The following is a 24,896-nucleotide window of genomic DNA, read 5'->3' as shown; positions in this document are numbered from 1 at the left end:
CAATCAGCCACTGACAAAACAAAAACAAAAATTAATAAGAATAATCCTGGCAATAAATACTCACCTAAGAATCTGACAGTTTTTAGTTTGGATTCAATGTTGATCTGGTCTTTCTTTTTAATCTGAAATGCAAAATTACAAATGCAACTGTCAACCTTTCAACTTTTCCATCCTCTTCTCTCTCACCACGACCTAAAGAACGACTGGTTCCTATGTAAAACAACATTAGGCATCCATCCTTGAAAGACCTCTTTGTTTGTTGTAACAATGGTTCTAGAAATGATAAGACTTACATGCCACTTGAAATCTCCCTTCAGGTACTGCACCAGATCTGTGGCCACATCCGGCATACAGGGGTTCAGAATGGCAACCAGCCGGGCATAGAAGGGCAACAGGTCATACCTGCATAAACATACAACAAGACTGTTTAAAACTACATGTCACTCGAGTATGACTGTAACAGTATTTACTACATAGAATCAATGTCTTCCAAAATTTCTGTCTAATACGTAATGTCTACAAATGACTGTCTTTATTTACACTTAAATCTACTAAAATGGTGTCAATGGAATTGTTCCAGCTACTGAAAAGGTTTTGGTACATGCTGAATAGGGCCTGTTTATTTAATAAATCTGTAAATATGGAGTGTACCACAATCTTCTGACTAAAATGTTTGGCGGCCTAATATTGTCAGTTCCTTTCTGAATTTACCAATACCACTAATGCATTAACTAGACAAATTTCACCTTGACTGGTCTTGAAAAGGAAAACACCAGGTAGATAGAATTTTAAGTGTTAACTACTGTCTGAAAATTATGGCAAAAGATGACTTGCCTTGTCCGATGCACAGTAAACAATCCTCGAACAAGCTTCCTCCGGTTTGATTTGGTGTTGAAGTTCATGCAAAATTCAATTGCTGCCTGCAAAGCACAAGCAATACACCATGATTAAAAGGCATCATAAGCCATATAGCCGATAAACCAAATTGTCTTCTCTTTAATGAAATTAGAATAATGAAAATAGAACAAAAATCAATGAAGCGAATCTCAAAGTATGCTCTTAAATAATAGAGAAGTGCAAGCTGTCAACGGACACATACTGAACTTCAACACATAAACAAGATGGTGTTCATCTCTATTTCTCCTTCATCTATCTGCCTGTTATGTCCTCCTCATATGAAGCAAAAGTACCTTGTCAATGAGATCTCTGTTTACACAGTTGGGCAAGGACTGCAAGTATGCTTCAAACTGTGTCTTCATCAATGTTCCTGTTTCACCATCATCTTCTGTGAAACCAATATAGAAACAACATATAATCTAATACAAAACATGATTTTTTTCAAGTACTGCTACTAGTATTTACATGTACATGAGAATTTTGACAGTTTGTTGCTTTTACTGACCAGCCTTATTCTACCCTTTCACTACCCAAGATATCGACCATACATGCTTGATCTGATGAAATCATGTCAGTCATATTCCAGGCTCTCCTACATTATAAACCCTAGCTTCAGAAACTTCAATTTCAAAATGTTTCGCTCCAAAATCAATTTTATCATTAGGGATTTATCTGCTGGTAAAAAATTCTCAGAAGCCCTTGTTTGGCCCTATGTCTCCAGCAGAATGAACACAGATATTTCCAATTCAGTTTGACAATTGTGAATAATCACTGGGTAAATGCCTTCTTTCAACAAAACTGACTCTTGAAAACGTGAAAAAGAAGAAGACATTATTACACTTAAAAAGTGTTATAATACCCATTTTCACAATTTGCCAAGAATGGGCATAAAGCTAAAATTCCATGAAAAAACCCTGACTTAAACAAACATTCCATTAACATTTCATAGCTAACATAAAAACAAGAAAATCAGTCCCTGTTACAAAATACACATTAATGATGAGTTTGTAAGTCTATGGTGCAGGAGAGAGTTCTTACCCTCAGCTTCAGGTGGTATGAAGGACCTGTCCTCCCCTAAATCCTCTGCCATTTCCTCCCTGACACTACTGTCCTTATCTTCACCTCCACTGCTGCTACCATCAGCCATCACCAGTTTCTCATCTAGCTTCTCTTCCAGCTCTACCTCCAGGTCCTCCACCTCAAGGCACTCCAGGTCAACTGAAGGAGATAACGAGCCAGATGAACGGTAACCTACTGCAAGGGTTTCATGACAAGACAAATACAATAGCACTGAGGATATCCTTGGCTTACAATATTACCTCTGAGGAGAGCTTTTAAAACACAACCATGGATGCAAATTAGAAACATAAACTGGGTGAACCAGGATTCGAACCCACAACCATGGGTGCCTGGAGTGAATGAATGTGGATTTATGCCATTTCAGCTGAATCACATTGTCTATTAGTACTTGAATCTGGTCTACATAAGCCAGCAGTCGACAGCATAAGCAACATTCAACATATCCGTGTCACTGTATTCACTCTGGTCACACAGTTTCTTCTATTACAAGCATGCGATATGATTCTGCTCCAGTATCCACTTGAGGGCACGTGATACTGATCACTCAATGTGTAGTCAAGTCTTGTGAAGACACACCTGTGGCCAATATCAGCACAAATCCACATCTTAAAACTAACACCGCCAAGCTGAAACTGACAGGGTAACTTTTACCACTATTTATTCATTCAAAATATTACTGCATTCAGTGTATGTATTTAATTCTGCAATTCCCATGAGTTCAGTCTAAGTAAACTTAGGCTCGGTATTATTCGTCACACTGCTATACTGAGTCTAACAAAAACTAGTAGAAGGTCGCAACAGCTAAGCTTTTGGACTGACCAATCAGAACACAGCTTACCAATTCGCGAAAGTAAACATTCGCACATACGGTTTGAACCTTTACCTAAAATACTCGAATGATTCTATATGCTATTTTCCTCAGGATCGCATCCGAGTGATACACACAATGAGTAAACAGTCGCTGAAAATAGCATTTTTGTCAATATTGGAAATTTTAATATAAATTGTATATTTATATACTTATCCTATCTCAGTATTTGCACTTCTCTCTCTTGCTTCAACGCTGAGTGGAACGAAAGAGAACTTTTCCTGTAGGCCTCTCTTGTCCATACGCCCTTGTTCCCCAGGCTGCTCTCTTTATATTACAGGTCCCTAGTCCCTGGCTAAGCGTGCAGCACATTCCCCTGTCTACCCACGTGATTACCTCAGAGTGATCATTCTCTTCTTGGAGCCAATGACAGTTATACGTAACCGTCGTAATCTGAATAGGGGGGAGGCTGGGTGGGCATCCATCGCGTGAGATAGGATAAGTATATAAATATACAATTTATATTAAAATTTCCAAATTATTAAACTTATCCTATCTCACGATTTGCACTTATCCCACGGTTAGACGGCGGGTCGCAGATTACCCTAAGTCAAAAGGCACTGACAGTATATACTGTATAGGCTTATGACAACCGTAGATAGCAATGAACTGACTAGCATAGTACTTATACTAGTGATGGGTTCTCCTGAAAACCTTGGCTTACTAGGCATCATCACTCCTAAGGAGTTGGGTGCTCCTGAGCAATGTGGTGTTTGGCCGCAGGATCCGACTAGCATAGTACCTATACTAGTGATGGGTTCTCCTGAACCTCTTGGCATACTAGGCATCATCGCTCCCAAGAGTGGGTGCTCCTGAGCAATGTGGTGTTTAGCAGCAACCCTCGCATATGCAAGAAAACGCAACTAGGTAAGTCACCTTGCTTCGCCACGATTTATCAGAGTACCCCCGTAATTACGACTAGTAATCGGGCCCGCACCTGCTTCGAGACAGCCCCCCAGACCCCAACACAAAGAGGGGAAAAGGAAACTGAATCGGAAAACTCACAAATTTAACGTTCAGTACCAAAACAACACCACATCACTTCCACTACTTACCACAGTTAGGTCACAACGGTGTGCTAAGGTACTTAGGAGCTAGAACGCTACGAAATAAATAAGGAAATCGGGGAAGGACTCACTATACTGACGTGATTGCTCCGTGAAGTAGAGGTCAGCAAGCGAGATTGTCGAACACTTACTACATCCATAGGGAGCAATGACAAGGTAGGCCCATAACTACCAAGGTCACTACGTGTGATGGTTAGTTCGAACCCATTGACTTACTAAGCACAATTGCTCCCAGGGACCAGGATTCCTGAGCAATGTGGTGTTCAGTCACTACCTTCACGAAAGTGAAAGGACGCAGCTCAGCGAGTGTAATCAGTCGCATTACCACGATTTCCAAGGAACCCCCGTAATAAAAGTCTAATGACTAGTATCGGGCCAGCCCCACCTTCGAAACAACCCCAACAGACACCGTCCCGAAGAGGGTGAAAGTGTAATTGAATCGGAAAACTCATAAGTTTAACGTTCAGTACCACAGCATCATCTTATGACTTCCACTACTTACCACAGTAAGATCACATAGATGTGTATAGGTACTTAGGAGCATGAACGCTACGAAGTGTAACACTTCAGGAATAACTCACTTCACTGATGTAATTACTCCATAGAGCAGACGACAGTAAGTGAGGTGGCGACTCTCCAGAGTCTCAAATTAAATTGAGAGGAGAAATCGAAGTCCCGGGAGAATCGAAGACACAAATCAGAAATAAAATTCAGAATTTTATTCAGATTGTACACAAAGCAGCAACAATCGCAACTGGTGATCATCTGCGCTGAAGCTGATGGTTGTACCGAGTGGCGAACAGGTCTACATCTGGTCGTGATAACAGGTAGATCTTCGATTGGAATATCACAGAGGCAGTTGTTTCCACTCCGTGAGTGACGGGTATTTGGGACGTGACAGGGCATCGGCAATGACATTCCTCATCCCGGAAATGTGTTGGGCTCTGGCCACTGTGTTGAGTGAATCGATCAGATGATAAATTCGAAACATCAACTGAAGCAGAGCTGCTGATCCTGTCGACCCCCGATGGTTTATGTATCAAACTACCATCGAAATGTCTGATTGAATCAGTATATGAGAGGATCGTAGTTCAACTCCCCAATGCCGAACGGCGAGAATGACAGTGCTGACTTCCAATTCGTTGATATGAAGGGCCCTTTCTCCTGATGACCACTGCTAGGCCACTTGATGGAGAAAGTGAAAGCCCCAGCTTGAGAGGTGCGTTGGTGAACAGGTGTTGAGTCGGTATGAAGGGCACCATAGAGACTCCAACAAAACATTCCACTTGTTGAGCCACCAACGAAAGACTGAATGTAGTTGTGCGGGAAGACGAATCAACTCCCTGGGGTTGTCGTCCCAGATATATGGGCACAGAAACATCTGAAGAGGGCGAAGCTGCAGTTGGCTCCTGTAAATCAGCGCTTGTGCTGACGTCAACCACCCTAGTAACTTTTGCCACTGGCGAAAAGTTGTGGGTTGGACCAGCACTAGTGGTATGTTGCACTGAATCTTGTCCCACCTCTCCTGGGGCACAAACATCATGACCTGTCGTGTTGAATATTGTCCCAATAAAAGTAATCACCGGGTCGGTGTTACCTCCGATTTCTCCTAATTCAGCAGCCATCCTAATTGCGCAAGCCCTGCTGGGCTTGAACACAGTCGTCGATATAGTTCTCGAATGTCACGCCTCGACAATGCAGGTAGCTTGTTATCGGATTGGGTACCTGAGTAAAAAGCCACGAGGCCGTACATATGCCAAACAGCAGGACCCTCCATTGGTATCAATGACGCCCCTTGAAAGTAAATCGAAGATACTTCCAATAGTCTGGATGTATCGGGATGTGAAGGTAGGCATCTCGCAGGTCGAGGGAAATGAGAGGTCTAACAACTCTTGCCTCTGACAAAGAGATATCTCCTGAGATAGGAACGTTCAATTAGTCCAGCTGCCATGCCAGTACTAATGGAGTGCTGAATGTAGTTGGTTCGGCGCATGGAGATTGTCAGTCAATCTACAGGAACGCTCACATTGTAAACGAAGTGAAGAAATTCGTATGATCGGCGACCTCAGGAATGTTTTGGTTGGCCGAACAAAATGATGGTTTGCCAGGTGGAGTGATAAAGGTAGTAGGTCGCTGCCTGGGGACAGTCCGACATAACTGCAGTGACCTCTGAATTCAGTGCTTGAGCTAGTGTAGAAAACCGCGTAACACCAGCCAAAGTCAAACCTCTCATGGGTGTATCTGTCTGTCACCCTCGACAAGCAGTCTCTCTCGACTGGCTGACGAAATCCCGACACAATCACTCTTACCGGGAATGGCACCGTTCATTGTTACTAGCCTTTGAAGGCTGGACTTGATATCCGACTCGTGGGACCAAGACAAGTCTGCCAGGGCAATTCATAGTCATTCTAATCATCAAAATTCCGGTAAACAAACAGTAGTCCGCCATTTGATAACGTTACCCACAATGCGACAAAAATCCGGACAACACAGTCTTCGGTTAACCGGGCGAGTCACAACCCATAAATTCTAAGGCTGAGCTATGCTGACTACTTGACAAGACATCGCTGCTGGTACCATGCACAAAAACTTGACCCAACTGTCATCTGTCCAGAAACTTGCTGATGATGTAAAACGCAGGGTGCTGAAGATGACGAACCATCTGCAATGATTGCACCCAGCGAAACACAGAAACGCTGTTACGAGTAGTCTGTAGTAACTAGACTCTGTGAAGCGTCGTAAAGTATTCCTGGCTAGCAAGCTTATCTAGTAATGCCCTATCGGGTGGTGGTAGTGCTGATATCTACGCCGAAGGACAGATTCTTTGAACCAAATCATTCATCAAAGGTGAAGATTGGATGGTAGATTAAATCTGGAATGAGATGAGTCCTGGTCACGGAGGAATCTTGAGAACCGTTAAACCGTCAAGTGCCGAGCGTAATTTGTCTAGATGACTGCGCTACTGACATCAAATGTGAATCACTGCGGCATGGTGAAGCACATAGCTACTACCTCTGTTCAACCAGCAGAAAAAGGGTACCAGGTGGGATAAGTTATGTGACTAAAACCTTTAAGCACCTCACAAGCCGTAAGGTAAACCAGATAAACAAATCAGTTTGTCGTGCCACTCTGTGGTGAGGAATTCAGCGCCTCACAGATGCCCTGAAAACTTAACCAAACCTGTAGAGGTTTTCAATTCTTTGAAGAGAATCGTCCTTGGGGTACATATATGCATTTTCTGCGCTGAAAATGTCCTGTGACAGTTGTATCAATGTTTTAATAAAAATATTGTACAATAAATAAAATCTTTTTTATCTATTATACGGCCCCCACCTTGTGGAGTTACCTCCCGTTGCGCATGCGCAGCCAACCAGGTAAGCACCTAGGCCCATATCATCATTCCTTCTGCTGAATAAATCAGTGAACAGAATTGCGGGGAGGCAGGCGGCCCTACCCCACGGACGATTCTCTTCAAAGAATTGAAAACCTCTACAGGTTTGTTTAATTCTTTTTCATAGAGATCGTCCTTGGGGTACATATATGCATAAACACAGACTCCCAAAGACCAGAGGCCAGGGAGGAGGGAATTCTGTCAAAGTACACATGAATAGCGATCGTTAAGAATAATGTAACAGACGCCACAATCACTCACCTGTCACGTGTCCCGGAGCTTCCGTGAGAGGCATGATGGGAGGGTAACCGACAGGGAGGATAGGTACTGAGAGTCGACCTCGTAGGTTAAGCATAACAAGATCGCACGACGACAAGCCAGCGAGACAGGGTCTGTTTGCTCGCCAGGCACCCCAGCCTTCCCTCCACCGTAACAGCAGAACAGATGGGTACCCGTACGGATCCCTTGTGTTCACTTGATATAGACCTTGAGAGTCTTTCAGACATCCAACGGGTGAGTGCTCGTAGGAGAGGTCCCTGATGTGGAAGGCTGGGTAAGAGTAGGAAGTTTGATAGGAGCTGTCACATGGAAAGAGTGATCGACCTTCGGGTGGTAAGTATCCGGGAGGCGAATACTGACACGATCTGGATGGAACACAGTCAGCGCCGGGTGGGACGACATAGCATGTAAGTCGCCGACCCTACGCCCAGATGTTACCGCCACCAGAAATACAGCCTTCCATGTTAACAACTGAATGGAAATAGCCGATAGGTGTGAGAAAGTGGGACCGGACAGCCAATCGAGCACAATTGACAAATCCCAAGGTGGGCTGGTTCGCCTGACAGCAGGTCGAACCCGTTCCGCGCCAGCTAAAAAGCGCTGTACGAGAGAGTGCTGCCCCAGAAGAGCACCATCGACAGGGGTGTGAAAATTGGAAATAGCAGTGGAGTAGCCAGGAATGGTCGAAGCCGCCAGGCCTTCTTCCAAACGAGCTTGCAAGAACTCCAATACTCGGACTAAATCAGCAGAAAAGGGATCTGCAATCCCCCTATCTGAAACACCAGCGCGCACCAGGAGGGGATCCACCACGTCCTGCACCAGGGACGGCAAGATGCGGAGCAGCGTCTGCGAGGGTTGCCATGGGGCAAACGCCTCGCCTGGCAGGCGGAACTCAGACGAGTCCAAGCGGCTGGTAGGTACCGCGGCCTGGGGGATAAACTCAGCAATGCGTTGCCGTACCTCCCGCAGAGCCGTCGAGAAACGGAAAGCGCCCTCCAGCTCCTCGACCTCCCCAACGTCCATGGACTTGGCACCCGAGCCCGAGTCAGAGGCTGGGTCTCCTCGCGAAGAGGACCCGAACCCCGACCCGGTGGGAGGCCTAGCACCAGACACAGAGGGAAGGGAAGAGCTGACGGAACTCCCCGCTTCAGCACCAGACACTCGAACCCCGGTCCCGAGACGCGGGAGGAATACCAGGCAGAACTGGTTCCTCCGCTCTCATGGGGCGGGACGGCGCAGGGACCGGAACCCCAGGAATCCTCAACGGACCCTGCGCCAACACCGAGAGGGGGACTGGGAGCGAACCCTCACCCTCGGTGGAGCCGAGGTGTCCGGACCCAAAGCCAGAGGCAACGGATCTACCGACACCTCCAGGCCAAGGGATCGAGCCGGGCTCGGCGATCCAACCCCCGGACTCTCCGTCCCCTGCTCAGAGTGGGCGAGGAACTCCTGCCGGAGACCTCCAACCGACTCATGAACAAGGGACTTCACTGAGTCCATGTGCTGCTGAAAAAGCTGTGTTATTACGACATGTCAAAACCCCTGTGTGAAGGAGTAGGCGTCTTACGCGACTTAGCTTATTTGCCTGCTTTAGCTTTTTTGGCTTTAGACGGGGGGACCTCCTGGGTCAGTTCCCTCCGCCTCTCTCAGTTCTCTATTAAAGAGAAAATCCGCTGCCCTCCTTTTCTGGGCCCGGGGGGAGAAGCCCAAGCACAGCTCACAAATGTCGGGATGATGGCCGACTTTCTCAAGACAAATTAACCTGTCCGCTCTAGGAATGCTCTGTCCGCAGACAGAACATCCGGAAAACGCCTGAAAGCAAACACGCAAGCATGTAGCTAACAACAGAGCCAGCAGCATAAATATACACGTACAAAATATTGAAAATTTAACCAAACCTGAAGAGGTTTTAAATTCTTCGAAGAGAGTCGTCCTTGGGGTACATATTATGCATTTTCAGAGCTGAAAATGTCCTGTGACAGTTGTATCAATGTTTTTGAATAAAAAATATTGTACAATAAATAAAACTTTTTATTTATTATACGGCCCCCACCTCGTGGAGTTACCTCCCGTTACGCATGCGCACCAACTGGGTAAGCACCTAGGCCCGTATCATCATTCCTTCTGCTGAATAAATCAGTGAACAGAATTGCGGGGAGGCGGGAGGCCCTACCCCAAGGGCGACTCTCTTCGAAGAATTTAAAACCTCTTCAGGTTTGGTTAATTCTTCTTCATAGATATCGTCCTTGGGGTACATATTATGCATAAACACAGACTCCCAAAGACCGGAGGCCAGGGAGGAGGAATTCTGTCAAAGCACACACAAATAGCGATCGTTAATTGAATAATGTAACAGGCGCCATAATCACTCACCTGTCACATGTCCCGGTTTTGCTTCGAGAGGCATTATGGGAGGGTAACTGACAGGGAGGAATTGTACTCAGAGAGCGACCTCGCGGGTTAGCATAAGAATTAGCACATGAGTGCGAAATGTAAACAAAACCCCACCCACCTTGTGTCGATTAGAGAGCACCGGAGGGAAAAAAAACGCAGCTCACTACCGACCTATATTCTCCGTAGAGGATCGAAGGGAGGTTAAACACCCAGCAGCGGATAGGTCAATAAAAACACAGTATTGAACAGCAGCGTCAACAAAACCAATGAACCAAGACTCACTTTCGGTCAGGGTGGCAGGACACTGTCCACTGGAGAGAACAGAACGGCCAAAGCTTCGCCCGCGATTACGGGAATGTGTATCGAGCTGATAGTGCGAATAAGCGTGCTAGGCGGCTCCAAATAGCGGCAGAGCAGATCTCTTCAATGGGGAGTGCCGATGCAAAAGCTTTTGATGCGGCTACTGCCTGACCGAGTGAGCCTTCAACCCCTCAGGGGAGGCTTGCCCTTAGCCTGATCGCAGCACAAATAGTAGAAACTAGCCAGCGAGACAAAGTCTGCTTGCTTTCGCCCGGCACCCCCAGCCTTCCCGCCACCGTAACAACAGAACAGCTGGGTACCCGTCACGGATTCCTGTGTTCGTTTGATATAGACCTTGAGAGTCTTACGGACATCCAGCGGGTGAGTGCTTTCGTTGCAGAGGTCCCGATGTGGAAGGCTGGGTAAGAGTGGGAAGTTCGATAGGAGCTGTCACATGGAAAGCGTGATCGACCCGGGCGAAGTAAGTATCCGGGGAGGCGAATACTGACACGATCAGTGTGAAACACAGTCAGCGCCGGGTGGGGCGACATAGCATGTAAATCGCCGACCCTACGCCCAGATGTTACCGCCACCAGAAATACAGCCTTCCAAGTTAACAACTGAATGGAAATAGCCGATAGGTGTGAGAAAGTGGGACCGGACAGCCAATCGAGCACAATTGACAAATCCCAAGGTGGGCTGGTTCGCCTGACAGCAGGTCGAACCCGATCCGCGCCAGCTAAAAAGCGCTGTACGAGAGGGTGCTGCCCCAGAAGAGCACCATCGACAGGGGTGTGAAAAGTGGGAAATAGCGGTGGAGTAGCCACGGATGGTCGAAGCCGCCAGGCCTTCTTCCAACCGAGCTTGCAAAAACTCCAATACTCGGACTAAATCCGCAGAAAGGGATCTGCAATCCCCTATCTGAACACCAGCGGCATAAGCGGGACCACCTATCCTCATACTGAGCGTTTGTCCGAATCCGCCTACCGAAGCCAGAATTGTGTCTGCAACTGCTGCAGGAATTCAGCGTGCTTCAGGGCTAGACCTGACAGAGGCCAAGCCACCCACTGAATCCTTGGATTGGGGTGTGGCTCCGTTCTGAGTGAGAATGTCCGGTCGCCAAGGTAATAGAACAGGAGGCTGAGCCAGAAACCTGAGAATTACGGAAACCAGCTCTGTGGCGGACCAAAGCGGTGCCAGTAGCACAAGCAGCCGAGCTGGCTGGGTGGACAGCTGTGAAAGGACACGGGGAATGAGTGGTAGCGGCGGGCGCCCAGAGCACTTTGCCCGTCAATCCAGCAGGAAGGCGTCGGCAGCCAGCGCCCTCGGGTCCGGTATTGAGAGCAGAACACGGGTGTCTGATTAGGTCCCGCCGGGCGCAAAACAGATCCACCTGGAGCGACCCGTACAACTGGGAGATAACTCGAATATCTGCGGTCGAGCATCCACTCGTCGCGGGGCCAGGATCCGCGAGAGAGCGTCTGCTCGCGTTCTCCAGCCCGGGGAGATAAACAGGGAGTACCTGACAATCGCACTGGTCGCACCAGAGGAGAAAGTCCCATGTCTCCCGGAGGAGCGCTCGGGACACCGTGCCGCCTTGCTTCAGGATGTACGACATGGCCGTCTGGTTGTCCAACTGAAGATGAACCACCTGGCCCTGGACATGCTCGGGGCGCTCGAAAACCAACCGCACAGCTCTCAGTTCCAACACGTTGATGTGAAGGTGGGCTTCAACTTCGGACCAGAGTCCGGACACCGACAGACTGCCCAGAACACCCCCAGCCCGTGAGGGACGCATCGGTCTGAACTGTAAGAGCTGGCGTCGGGATTTCCAAGGGGACCCCCCTGGTGAGATTCCCGACATTGGTCCACCACTGAAGGTGAGGAGACAACCACCCGGGGACTGTGAGACTCCGCTCCAGGTCCTCCGAGTGTGAGCCCACAGACTTCGCCAAAGCTTGCTGTATCGAGGCATCCTCAACCAGCCCGCCACACTACAGAGATAATCGCGCCGCCATATGGCCCAGTAGATGCGGAGCCAAGTCCGTGCTGGTGCCTGGGGCTGGGAGAGGAGCGAAGACACCATCTCCGTACTCTGGTGACCCGGTCGGGCGACAAGGAAACAAGATCCTTGTGTGTTTGGAACCTCCCCCCGAGAAAAACCAAGTCCTGGGTGGGTACCAGGTCGGATTTCTTGAGGTTGATGATCCACCCCAGTCGAACTAGAATGTCTATCACCTTGTGAGTAGAATCTAGGCTCGCTGGCTGTGTTAGTGCACCGAGCAACCAGTCGTCGAGGTAAGGGTAACAACGCCTTCCTTGCGACGGAGCGAGGGTAGCCGGGACTAACATGAGCTTGGTGAACACCCTGGGGGCAGTGGATATGCCAAGGGGAGCACCGTGAATTGGTAACACATCCCGTCGTAAGAGAACCGAAGGTACTGCTTGAACGATGGATGTATGGGCACATGCAGATACGCATCCTTGAGGTCGATTGGCGTGAGCCAATCGCCCGGGCTGAACAGAGGAGATCACCGGCGCCAGTGTCTCCATCTTGAAGGATGGAACTTGAGCATCGCGATTCAACCCCTTGAGGTTGAGAATGGGGCCGGAACCATGCGTCTTTCTTGAACGAGGAAGTACGTGGAGTAAAATCCCGCCTGTTCCTCGCCCGGTGGTATGCGCTCGATAGCGGACTTGTCCAGCAAAGCCTGGACTTCGTCGCGCAGTATGTCCGCCCTTGCCTGACATGACGGCACCAGAGTGCGGCGTATGCCGGTGAAGTCTGGCGGACCTCGCTTCCACAGTGGTAAATGGCCGACACTGACGGTGGCCAGCACCCAAGGGTTGCTGGTAGCCTTCTCCCACTCCGGCAGGAATAGAGAGAGGCTGCCTCCCACTGGGACGTTGGGTAAGAGCGTGTGAGTGGTCCCGAGTAGCGGAGCTGACTGGGAGTGACACACGTCTTGTGCTACAGCCTGATGGGTTAACGGGAGGTCGGGGCAGACCTCCCGCGCCCGCGAAAAGGCTGGGAGCCAGTCGAAGAGGACTGCTCTTTGCCCTTACCCTTGGCGGGACGGCTCCTCCGCCTACCCCTGCCTAGCGGCCGAAGCCAGCCAGCAGACTCGGGTGTAGGCTGCACCCCGGCGGAGGAAGGAAGCAGGGAGCCGAGGAGGCGAAGCCCAGCGGGTGCTCCAACAAGGCCTTAGAGTCCTTGAAGGAGGTAGCTGCAGCGGCAGCCTCCCGGATGACCTGCTGTGCCCCAGGAAACAGCGTCGCTCCCAGACGGTAGGGGAGGGCCAGCAAGGTCTGCTGTGTAGCAGCCGAGTACCGAGACGTCGACAGCCACAGCTTGCGCATCCCCATGACTGCGCACATCACCGTCGACACAGCCGACCGCAAAGAGTCGCGCGCGAGGTGTGCCTGGACTTCGGATAGTTGACGGAGCAGAACGACATGCGGATAAACGTCTCCAGCGTGCCCCTCCGCCTCCAGGGCCGACCTCTGGATTGAGGAGAGGTAGGCCTCGTGGACCACTACCTGCACCTGCTGCATAGCGTTCCGGTAGACCTCCTCGTAGGTCCGGTATGCATGCCGCAGGGGGGCGCCCGCGAGGGCAAAAGGTGGTGTCAAAGCGCCCTTGCCTGGCAGCGGGAGCTGCTCCGGGAGGAAGCGAGCCTCCCCAGGGCGACCCGAGTGAAAACACATTAGATGCGACCATTGGTACAGCGAACAGGGAATCTTCCCCAGCTGGTACCTCCGGACAAGCTCAGGCAAGTCAAAGCGGGCGGGACCCAGACAGGAGGGATGCGACCACGTCCTGCACCAAGGGCGGCAGAATGCGAGCTGCGTCTGCGTAGGCTGCCGAGGGCAAGCGCCTGCGCCTGGCAAGCGGAACTCAGTCGAGTCCGGCGGCTGGTAGGCACCGCGGCCTGGGGAAGGAACTTCGGCAATGCGCTGCGGACTTCCCTCAGAGCCGGCCAAAAGCGGAAGGCACCCTCCTGCTCCTCAACCTCCCCAGTGTCCATGGACTGCGTCGCCCGAGCCCGAGTCGAGGCTGGGTCTCCTCGCGAGAGGACCCGAACCCGACCCGGTGGGCTGCCTAGCACCAGTCACAGAGGAGAGGAAGAACAGACAGAGCCCCAGCGTCAGCACCTGCCATCACGCACGAACCCCGGTCCCGAGACGCTGGAGGCAGACCAGGCAGAACTAGTGCCTCCGCTCTCATGGGGCGGGACGGTCGCAGGGACCGGAACCCCAGGAATCCTCAACGGACCCTGCGCCAACTCCGAGAAGAGGACTGGGGCCCGAAGCCTCCCCCTCCCAGAGGGGCGTCCGGACCCGAAGCCAGAGGCAACGGATCGACAGACGCCTCCAGGCCGAGGGATCGAGCCAGGCTCGGCGATCCCACCCCCAGACTCTCCGTCCCCTGCTCCAGAGTGGGCGAGGAACTCCTGGCGGAGACCTCCAACCGACTCGTGAACAAGGGACTTCACCGAGTCCATGTGCTGCTGGAATAACTGAGTAATCAGAGACATATCAAATCCGCTACTAGGAGCATTGGAAGGCGACTGACTGCGCGACTTTCTGCCTTTACTTCTAGGCTTTTTTGCTTTTGACGGGGGGACCTGGGTCAATTCCCCTCCCGCCTCACGCATCTCCCTATAGAATAGGAAGTCGGCCGCCCGTCTCTTCTTGGCCCGGGGGGAGAAACCCATACAGATCTCGCAAGTTTCCGCGATATGGCGGTTTTCTCAAGGCACACGATACACTTATCATGGCGGTCGGCCCGGGGGATACTTTGCCCGCAGACCGAACATGAAGAAAACACCTGAAAGCAAACACGCAAGCATGTAGCTAACAGCGGACCAGCAGTCTAAGATACACGTAGAAAACATTGAAAAATACGTGAATGCGACCACGGGAAGAAATAGTTGGTTCAATACGCAATATTACAACCACGTGGCACGCTAAACTTCCCGCCATGGCAGAGCAACATGTGCGTAAACCACGGGAAAGTTAGCGTAAAATAATTAATACAAAGTCACAATTATGAAACAACCGACCGCAAAGCTTTACTGTTCCTTACAAGGACAAAAAAAAGACCATACATACAGGTGGTGGCGTCTCAGACATTATTCTCTTTAGTTCACAAGAGTACAGCTCTGCTCGACACATGCGTCTTTACAAGGCAGTGACAGCAGAAGGAATGATGATACGGGCCTAGGTGCTTACCCAGTTGGTGCGCATGCGCAACGGGAGGTAACTCCACGAGGTGGGGGCCGTATAATAAATAAAAAGTTTTATTTATTGTACAATATTTTTTATTCAAAAACATTGATACAACTGTCACAGGACATTTTCAGCTCTGAAAATGCATAATATGTACCCCAAGGACGATCTCTATGAAGAAGAATAAGTGAATGCGACCACAGGAAGAAATACTTGGTTAAAACGCAATATGAAAACCATGTGGCACGCTAAACTTCCCGCCATGGAACAGCAACACGTGCGTAAACCACGGGAAAGCTAGCCTAAAAATTTGTTACAAAGTCACAATTATGAGAAAACCGACCGCAAAAGTCTTACTGTTCTGTTCAAGGACAAAATAAAGACCATACATACAGGTGGTGGTGTCTCAGACTTTATTCTCTTTATCTCTTTCGAAGACAAGGTATTCAGCGCAACTCTACACATCCGTTCAGTGGAGTTATAGCAGAAGGAATGATGATACGGGCCTAGGTGCTTACCTGGTTGGCTGCGCATGCGTAGCGGGAGGTAACTCCACGGGGTGGGGGCCGTATAATAGATAAAAAAAGATTTTATTTATTGTACAATATTTTTATTAAAACATTGATACAACTGTCACAGAACATTTTCAGCTCTGAAAATGCATATATGTACCCCGAGGCAAATCTCTATGAAAAAGAATAGGATCGTGTTGAAAACTAGCAGAGTTCAGACAAATTTGGTCGTATCTAGATGCAAGTTCACGATCGTCATTGAGGATGTAAAAAAACAGTGATGACAAGTCCCATGCTTCATGTTGAATGTAATAGATAGAACATCTGGTATTTTCCTAGGTAGCTGTAGGTGGTTGGCGAACCAAGCGATTATGTGTTTCGAATCAACCAAAGCAATTCCTGCATCTTAAAGGCAACTGGCATAGCCCGAACCATGAAAACAAAGACGAAGTTCGATGTGGGTTAAGTGTCTTGGGAGGCATCCCAGACACAATTTGCATAGGCTCTGACGAACCAATAGGCTGGTAAGATGCGCAGTGTTGGAAATAACACGAGTGGTGAATTGCCGAATTCGGTGAATCAGCTCAATTGGTAGGCAAGGTCCGAGGAACAGATTTTTTACGAATGCTGACATTTTGATGAATGCTGACGATTCAGTGATCTTGAACGGCCAGGTGAACTGGTTCGGCGATATGAAGCGGTTCTGGGCCTGGTGAAACGGGACGAGTCGGACTAGTAAATTGGTTCAGCTTCGTGATCTGATTCAGAATAGTGATCCAGAACATTGATGTGATCTGAAACGTTTAAATGATCTCAGCTGATGGAGATATCTAGAATGATCAGATGAACCGGTGAGGTGAAATGCTCCGGCCGAGGTGAATTGGTTCAATGAGGTGAATCGTTTCAGTGAAGAGAGCCGTTACGGCGAGGCAAACCGTTTCGGTGCGATGCATCGCATCGATGATGTGAACCGTTTCGGCGATAAGAAACAATCTTATATATGGCGAATTGAGTCGATGTCGGGATCCATTCGAACGGTTCGGCCTGGTGAATCCATTCGGTGTGGCGAACCGATTCAGTTTGGTGAATCGGTTCAGCAATTTGACGATGTAGATCAGCTGTGTGAGTCAGCTGGCAACACAGATCGGTTCGATGAGGCGGAACGACGAGTAGACATCTGATGATGCGCCAATAAAATCATCACCTTCCGACATGGGAATCTCCAAATGACGAGCAGTTAATACTGGTCGTTGAAAGCAGGGGTTTTGTCGGGTGATCAACTGCTGAAGTGTAACGAGCTCTGTCTGCCAGCCAAAGGGAGCAAGCATGTCTACATGCTCTAAAAACGTCCTTGATAAGGGAGCACATTCCCGACAACGCTTGCTTCAGGAACACAGGTCAATACAACCCACACATGACGCGTGGGGATCCGAGGAAGAAAATATTGTTAAAGTGTGCGCAAAATTACACTACTTAGGGTTAACTACCCATGATATATTGCTCATGTTAACTTTTAAGGAAAACAGAGAACTCTCACAATACGTCCACACAGTGGTGCAACAAGAAGAAGAATGATCATTCTGAGGTAGTCATGTGGGTAGACAGGGGAACATGCTGCACTCTTAGCCAGGGACTAGGGGCCTGTCCTATAAAGAGAGCAGCCTGGGGAACACGGGCGTATGGACAAGAGAGGCCTACAGGAAAAGTTCTCATTCGTTCCACTCAGCGTCGAAGCAAGAGAGAGAAGTGCAAATCATGAGATAGGATAAGTTTATAAATTTCAAGGATGTCATCTTGCGAAAATATAAGCAAATAGTAACCATGTCATTAGAAACCCATAAGCGTATATACTGCAGGTCAAATATTTGTGTTTTATGTGGATTTTCGTTCGTTGATAGATCAGTGTCAGCAATCAGGGAAGATAAAATCAAAAAAACGTTTTGTAAGTCCCCCGAACCCTAACAAGTAGTTGTTGTCTGATTGGTTTAATCCGTTCAGCCGTCTCGCGTTTGATTGGACGGTCATAGGTCGCTCAAAGTTTAGCTGACGCGACCTTCTAATAGGTTTTGTTAGACTCAGTATAGCAGTGTCATGAATAATACTGGGCCTAAGTTTACTTAGACTGCCCATGGGATAAACCAAAAAGGAATGGAGTGAAACCCAAGGTTACTCATCAGAGCAGACAACTTACCTTCTTCTAGCACTGGATCAGGTTCCTTGGTTGCATCTTTACTTGAAGACTGCTCACTGTCTTTGTACAATATCTGTGGTAAAGCATGGAGCATTCTTTGAATGATGTTTTAGGTATGGAACATAATTTATCTGAAAAATACTGTGAACTGCATCTAAATATTCACAACACGTATCCTGCCTATAGAAATGAAAGCTTTGTGTTTAACTTACCCCTGGAATGAATGATCTCAGATCAGGGAGAGATTCATAGAATGTTCTTGTGTCTTCATCTTCAAACAAAGTGCAGTCTCCCTTCATACTGGCACTGCAAATTACACACATACAATTGATGGATGGCGCACCTACACAATTATTATCATTCAAATAGTGAATGAGCAAGCAAATGTGTTTTGCTGTTCACAGCATTCAACAGTATTCCAGCTGTATGACAGAATCTTATAAATAACTGAATCTGTAGCCAACAATGCAGTGATTAATAGTATGAACAACAATTGACAATATTTTGGTAAAATGGCTTAAAATCAATCAAGTCATTGAGTCTTGTCATCTGATAGAATGGGGCACCTATAAGAACAAGGCCTATTCTAAACCCAAAGTGGATACAATGGATGAGAGTACGTGGCTGAGTCTCCAAGTCTGACCACCCAATCATTTTATAGAGTTGGCATACACACAAAACATTGCTACTGCAGTAAGCTTTTCATACAGACTAGTCCTGCATAATCAGAAGAGTTATTTTTTCAATCAAATGGGATTCACAGCCTTATTACAGCATTGATAATTCTAGATGCTCAGAATTCAAAGAAACTAAAATACATACAGAATGTGTTTTGCTGTATGATTTTATACAGCTTTTAATCACATGTATAGCCATGCAAATTAGTTTACAATGTGGTCAAAATTAGCAATTGTTACTGATGGTTTGTGTGTACATTTGACAATATACAAAGAGATCTGTAGCAATTAATTATTGTTAGAAATACCGTAGGTAATGATATCCTAAATTGTCTTGTTTTTAAAAGTTTATTTTTTCAGCAGATCATGTGATAAAGTCTAATGACCATAACCTTAGTGCTAAGGTTGGCACACCAAGTTAAGATCAAGAAAAGGTTTCTTTGTGAAAATGGTGCGACTGCAGACTAAGTAACATAATTCTGATGTTATTGGTTAAGGTTAACCTTAGCTGAGACTGTTTTGTGAAAGTTGGTCAAATGCTGACTTGCACAAGTGCTGAGACTTTTGTTTCTCCCATGATTTGACATGGACTTGCAAGAGCCTCAGGATTAAGACTGATTTGTGCAGGTAGGTCCAGATTAACTTGTATGCATATACTAATGTCAGCTTTTAAGCTTTGCACTGGTACAGTACCTCAGTTCCTTTCATAGGACTGAAAAAATCAAACATTCCTCCGGTTTCATCTTGTTTTAGATCTGAAAATGAAATACAATGAACATAACAACAGGTTGTGTAACCATGGTAACAACAAACACCTTCAAAACAAATCAAAGAAATATTTTGACTTAAGCTGACACTGCTAGTACCAGTACTGGAATTTCTGAGCTGTGCTTTTGAATTTATAGTTAAGCAATAATAAAAGTAGAAATATCTATTTAAGTACATACATAAACACCTTTATTGCATACACCTATGTCAATGTAACTTTTGGAAGATGTATTGTTTATCAAATAAACCTGTCAGAAAAAAAATGTATTACAAACCTTCATCTGGAAGGTCAGGTAAGTCTTCATCTAGTAGATCCTGGAAAAAATGCAGGCTCATATGACACACTACCATTAAAACACACATTCACACATACGAAGATAACATACTGTGTCTAACAAAATTCACCTGGAAAAGAAGATACTTGTCCATGTTGTAATGAGAGCCACAGATCTCAAAGTAGAAAAAAGGAAGGGAGTGACTGTGTAATACTGTAAATGTACTTTGTTTCGCTTGGTGCAAATTTCGCGGAATTGACAGCTTAGACTACATCACGCGGTCAATTATTCGCACAATCAGTAATTGCCGGAAATGCCAGCTGTCTCTTAGGCCGCCACTGATAGCAATGAAAACAACCAGAGTGGCTTAACCTGTCAGGCGGCGTGTATTGCTTACTCACAGGAAATCCCTACCTGCGCGATATATACAGTAATAAGTTTACTCAGGGTAGTATTAAGTACTTAGGAAGTGAGATATCGTGATGGTACTAGTATACTATATAAAGAGATGAAAAACACATCAGTCTCATGTTCTGAATTCTGACGATGGCATTGCGAATGTGGTTAAAGAAAGCACCAAACCCCAAAACACCTGGACTTCCAGACTTTGTGATTTCATTTTGTGATATGCAGGAATAGAAATAAATAAAATCTTAATGAATAAATAAAATACTGCTGTATTATTTCTTTCCGAGTCATTTCATGGTAATCCGTTTTGTATCAAACCATCTGTCACTACGATTGGTCAAAATAGAACATGTCGGGACATGATTTGGGAAATCCATTGCAGTGACAGTTAAGTATGATTCTTTATGCTACTATCAGTCGTCATTTTAAGATTCCCATAGATTTCTGTCTTCAAACTTGATGTGTTATGGTAACAACTCAGAGGCGGGCGTGGGTAGAGTGAATGAATGAAAGGTTTATTCGCTGTGTATAAATTTTCGCGGTAAAATAAAACCTGCGCGATATATAATACGTTTACAGTATACAATATTCTGAAGAGTAGAAGCTGAAATGTCATCTCCAATATCATATATATGCTTAGTCAGAAACATGCTTGACCAACTGATGACTGGACATTAAATTTATATTTTGCCAACACTTGTCTTGATAACAAATCCTAGAGTTTCATGTCCTTATCTTACTTACAGCTAGAACTGCTGCACTTGTGTGAAGCTTCTGGTATGCTGTCAAGGCATTCTCATACCCATCACGTCTCTCAGTGCTCAGTTCACCTTTGGTCTGAAAAAATGACACTTTGATAACTAGCAGCTTGAACAACACTGCATGGAGAACTCACAAGCTAGAACTTCACATAAGAATGACTCAGGCAATATTTTTTATTCACATTAAAATCTGTCAGTGGGTGAGATGGGTTCAACATCACTTTGAAAAGAGTTATTCATTGTGTGTCAGCTTAATGTGGGAAGAAAGCTCAAGCTGGTCAGCTACAAGGAAGGGTATGACACTGACAAATAAGAAACATAGTCAGTGTAATCTAGCATGCAAACTTCCAATCACTGGAATCAAGGTTTTGAAAGGGATGTTGCACAATACTATGTAGACAGAGACAAAGAGTGAATGCAATATTAACACAACTCATAATTGTTAGGACTATCATATGACTATATACAGTTTTTACAACACAAGGACTTGTAAAATTCATTAAACTATAACTTGTAGAAACTATGATACCTGTAGGATTCTTCGGTTTTGTCTTTCCATGCCCTTCAGCTCCTTGTGGTCTTTGATGAGGTGTTTCATCAGGGAACTGGAGTAGTCTTTCAGCAAGTTCCTGCAAGCTTTCTGGCGTTCAGGAGGCAGCAACTAATTTGACAGGCAGAGTTCCTTCAACATGAGTGACTCAACAAAGGTTAACAACATGATAGGTATCATATTGGTATCAGCAATACACCAGCAATATGACAAGAGGCTTGGTTGGACAGACAACCAAGTGATTGTTTGGTAGCCAACATTTCCTTTCATCTGGGTACACTGACATGCTATCAACCAAGTCCCTAGGCCTGGGAACTTGAACCATTACACTGGCTCATACACTAAGCATAAGTCGTTGGGCATCTTTTTGCTACAATATTGCGAGCAAGTGACCAATTGGTGATCAACCACACCATATTGTTCTCTCCAAAGCAGGCAAGAATTCTTTAGCACATTTTTAGCAAATATGCAGTCAGTGTTATTATCTTCACTCACCAATATTACAACATTACTTCATCCTCTTACTAACTGAAACTAGACATGACAATCCAATGTTGTTTTAGTGTGATCCAACTGATGTATCAGCGAGGCCAAACATTCTTTTACAATGTTACCATTCAATCCATGTACAGACTTGTGCCACTTAAAGTTGTCAATTCACAGCAGTCCGTGGCAGTGTAACTTTTCATGATCATGTAAACACTTCTCTCAGAGCATGCAAATATGGCTTGTCAACGCTTGATATTTTACATGGCATACATTGGGGCACATGATTGTCACATGAAGTCATCCAAATTGTCGTCTGCTTGTCCACTGATATCATACGACAGCATATTACATCACGGTTTTGAAATCTAACCAACAAAGATTTACAGGAAGAGGGGAAAAATTACAAAATTATATTTGTATTGTTAGACATTCAAAAGTCTACTGTAAGCAAAATTGGCACATCTGACAAGTATATAGGAAGGCAAGTCATTTTAAAAATCAAGTCAAAATGTAAACACAGAGCGTACAACAATCATCTGACATGCTAAGCTCACCTTGCTTTTCATAATCTCTGCTCCATGATGCTTCTCAGAAAGCAACCTGTAAACAAGAAAGTGGTTCTTAACAACAAACTGGAAAAGAACTGACCTTAGAGTCACAATCTTAGCCATTCCCATGTAATGGTAAACGACATTTAAAAACCAACACACTATCTACCAATACATAGTGTATGAATTGAACATATTTAAGGTAATTCTTTCCACCTTAACACTGTGAGGTTTTCACATACTTTGAATGCATGCTCCTAACAACACCATGATACCTATGAATCTAAATAAATCCCATGTGACAAATACTCAGTAACGCTCAAATATATAAGTCATGTTTTGCAGCAATGAGCAATATTTTAGCTATATTGAGTCAGTGCCACACAATCAAGTGGTTGATATTATAAGTAAGGTTCCAAGCTGCTGGGATGAAGCAAGAACAAAATCTGAGCACCTGACCCATCTGGTCTCCTGAAACAACCAGCAGTTTTTCTGAGAACCAGTTCCAATCCAGAATCTCCACATGAGTTATTTCCTAATAAATATTTTTGCCTGTAGCTAACCTGATCTTCCTTGGCATGATACCAACAAAGTCATCCCCACAGTGTTTACAGAAGCTGGAGATGATGGACAGGTTATTGTGCTCATCCTTGTCGTTGTTCACCAGTATTGACAGTTGATTGGCCAACACTGGCAGACCTTCCTTCAGGGAGAACACGCCCACAGATATCAGTTCCGCGAAGAAACGGAGATCCACACGATACTTGCTTAGATTTGAAATCTACAACAGTAATGGTGACCTTTCTCAGCAGGAAAAACTTTGTAAACTTTTGGCTAATGAAATTACAATGGAATAAAGAAGAACGTGTTCAAGTGTGGTGATTCAGGAAATGCCTGGAATTTCTCAAAATGTTCTTAAACCAACCAAACTAAGCTCACATTATTTGACAAATATCTGCACCATCTCAGATATATTTATGGCGTACTGTAGCAAAATCACTGCATTGCAGTCAAAATGTCAAAAGTTGACATTAACCAATCAGAAAGCAGTTACTTCAACATCAGATGTTGCTTTGAAAAATATCAATCAAATTTGAAAACTAAACAAAAGAACATTGTGAAATATCTGATAGATTGTTGTGTGCCCATACATACCATGGGCTATGAAAAGTCTCTTTCATTTCAAATGTTATCCCATCAAACCCAGTGATGGACAATCATTTTGACAGAATCAGTCATACAGCTCGATACCGTCAATTGTGTCACTACTTTAACATGTATTCATATACAAGAAATTTTTAAAGCTTTTCTAGTTTTGTGGCTAAACCTTCAGAGCTAAAATTTGCACATTGAAATACAAGAAAGTGCTGGTATCTTGCAATTCGGATAGTCTGTCGACCATATCAAGTCAACAGTCAAATTATATTTTACACTGTTCATATGAATTGATTTTCTTTCATTCTCAATCAACTGCCAATGAAAATCATAGCAATAGGTAAGAAAATACAAATGTCATTTAACAAAATGTTAATAAAATTTTCTTCAAGAAATAATCAGCATCTGATTGGTATTTCTGGCAAAAAACGCCTCATGGACTTAACACATCATTTGTCTCTGATTGAAACTAAAACATGCAGTAAACAGAACCTTCAAATAGATAACATTAACATTATAATACATACTCACATGAGCATCGACAATAAGTAATTTGCCCCTTTTGTGTATTGCCATGACAACCTGTGATTGCAAGTGGTGAATTTCTTCTGGATTAAAGTCAACACTAATCTTATACCCTATAACTAAATATCAGGTCTTCTAGGAAGTCTCAAATTAACATCATAATATGAATTTCTAAAATGTTCACATTTCATCATTAAGCCTGTACCTAGCAAAGACAAAATGAGTGTGAAATACTTTACAAAATATCAATATTTAACAAAATACCCCCAACAGAAAGAGTATCTATATCACATTGCTAACTTGATGTAAGATATGGACAGCCTATGAGGATTCAATCGTAAGACTAAAGACCCAGTTTACAAGAGCATCGCTATCAATAACCTGATGTAATTTCTGTTCACTGAAAATCATCCTCACTACACGGTAGTATGTTTTTCTTCTGCACAAATTTTCAGAAGTCAGTGATTCAAAATCATGTAAGTTCATGTTTAGCCTAATATCTGAGTGAACACTGCAGGGTCTCCCTGTG

At 45.6% G+C, this 24,896-nt stretch overlaps 1 protein-coding gene across 1 annotated transcript in view; it reads right to left on the bottom strand.

The window, feature by feature from the left end:
* LOC124271165 (regulator of nonsense transcripts 2-like) overlaps window positions 1–24,896 on the bottom strand; it is a 56,753-nt gene that overhangs the window by 18,326 nt on the left and 13,531 nt on the right. The window contains exons 10-22 of the mRNA XM_046706242.1: window positions 23,251–23,468; window positions 22,694–22,739; window positions 21,630–21,761; window positions 21,084–21,176; window positions 19,932–19,971; window positions 19,571–19,643; window positions 18,424–18,511; window positions 18,212–18,284; window positions 1,936–2,115; window positions 1,191–1,285; window positions 835–920; window positions 294–402; window positions 65–122 (exon numbers count right to left, since the gene is read on the bottom strand). Of these exons, the coding sequence (XP_046562198.1) occupies window positions 65–122; window positions 294–402; window positions 835–920; window positions 1,191–1,285; window positions 1,936–2,115; window positions 18,212–18,284; window positions 18,424–18,511; window positions 19,571–19,643; window positions 19,932–19,971; window positions 21,084–21,176; window positions 21,630–21,761; window positions 22,694–22,739; window positions 23,251–23,468 (1,291 nt within the window). The remainder of the gene's footprint in view (window positions 1–64; window positions 123–293; window positions 403–834; window positions 921–1,190; window positions 1,286–1,935; window positions 2,116–18,211; window positions 18,285–18,423; window positions 18,512–19,570; window positions 19,644–19,931; window positions 19,972–21,083; window positions 21,177–21,629; window positions 21,762–22,693; window positions 22,740–23,250; window positions 23,469–24,896) is intronic.

The sequence above is a fragment of the Haliotis rubra genome, unplaced genomic scaffold (assembly GCF_003918875.1).
Source record: "Haliotis rubra isolate DU_JTF1 unplaced genomic scaffold, ASM391887v1 Scf158, whole genome shotgun sequence".
Lineage (NCBI taxonomy): Eukaryota > Metazoa > Mollusca > Gastropoda > Lepetellida > Haliotidae > Haliotis > Haliotis rubra.
The sequence above is the reverse complement of the archived record's forward strand: the minus strand, read 5'-3'. Positions and strand labels throughout refer to the sequence as shown.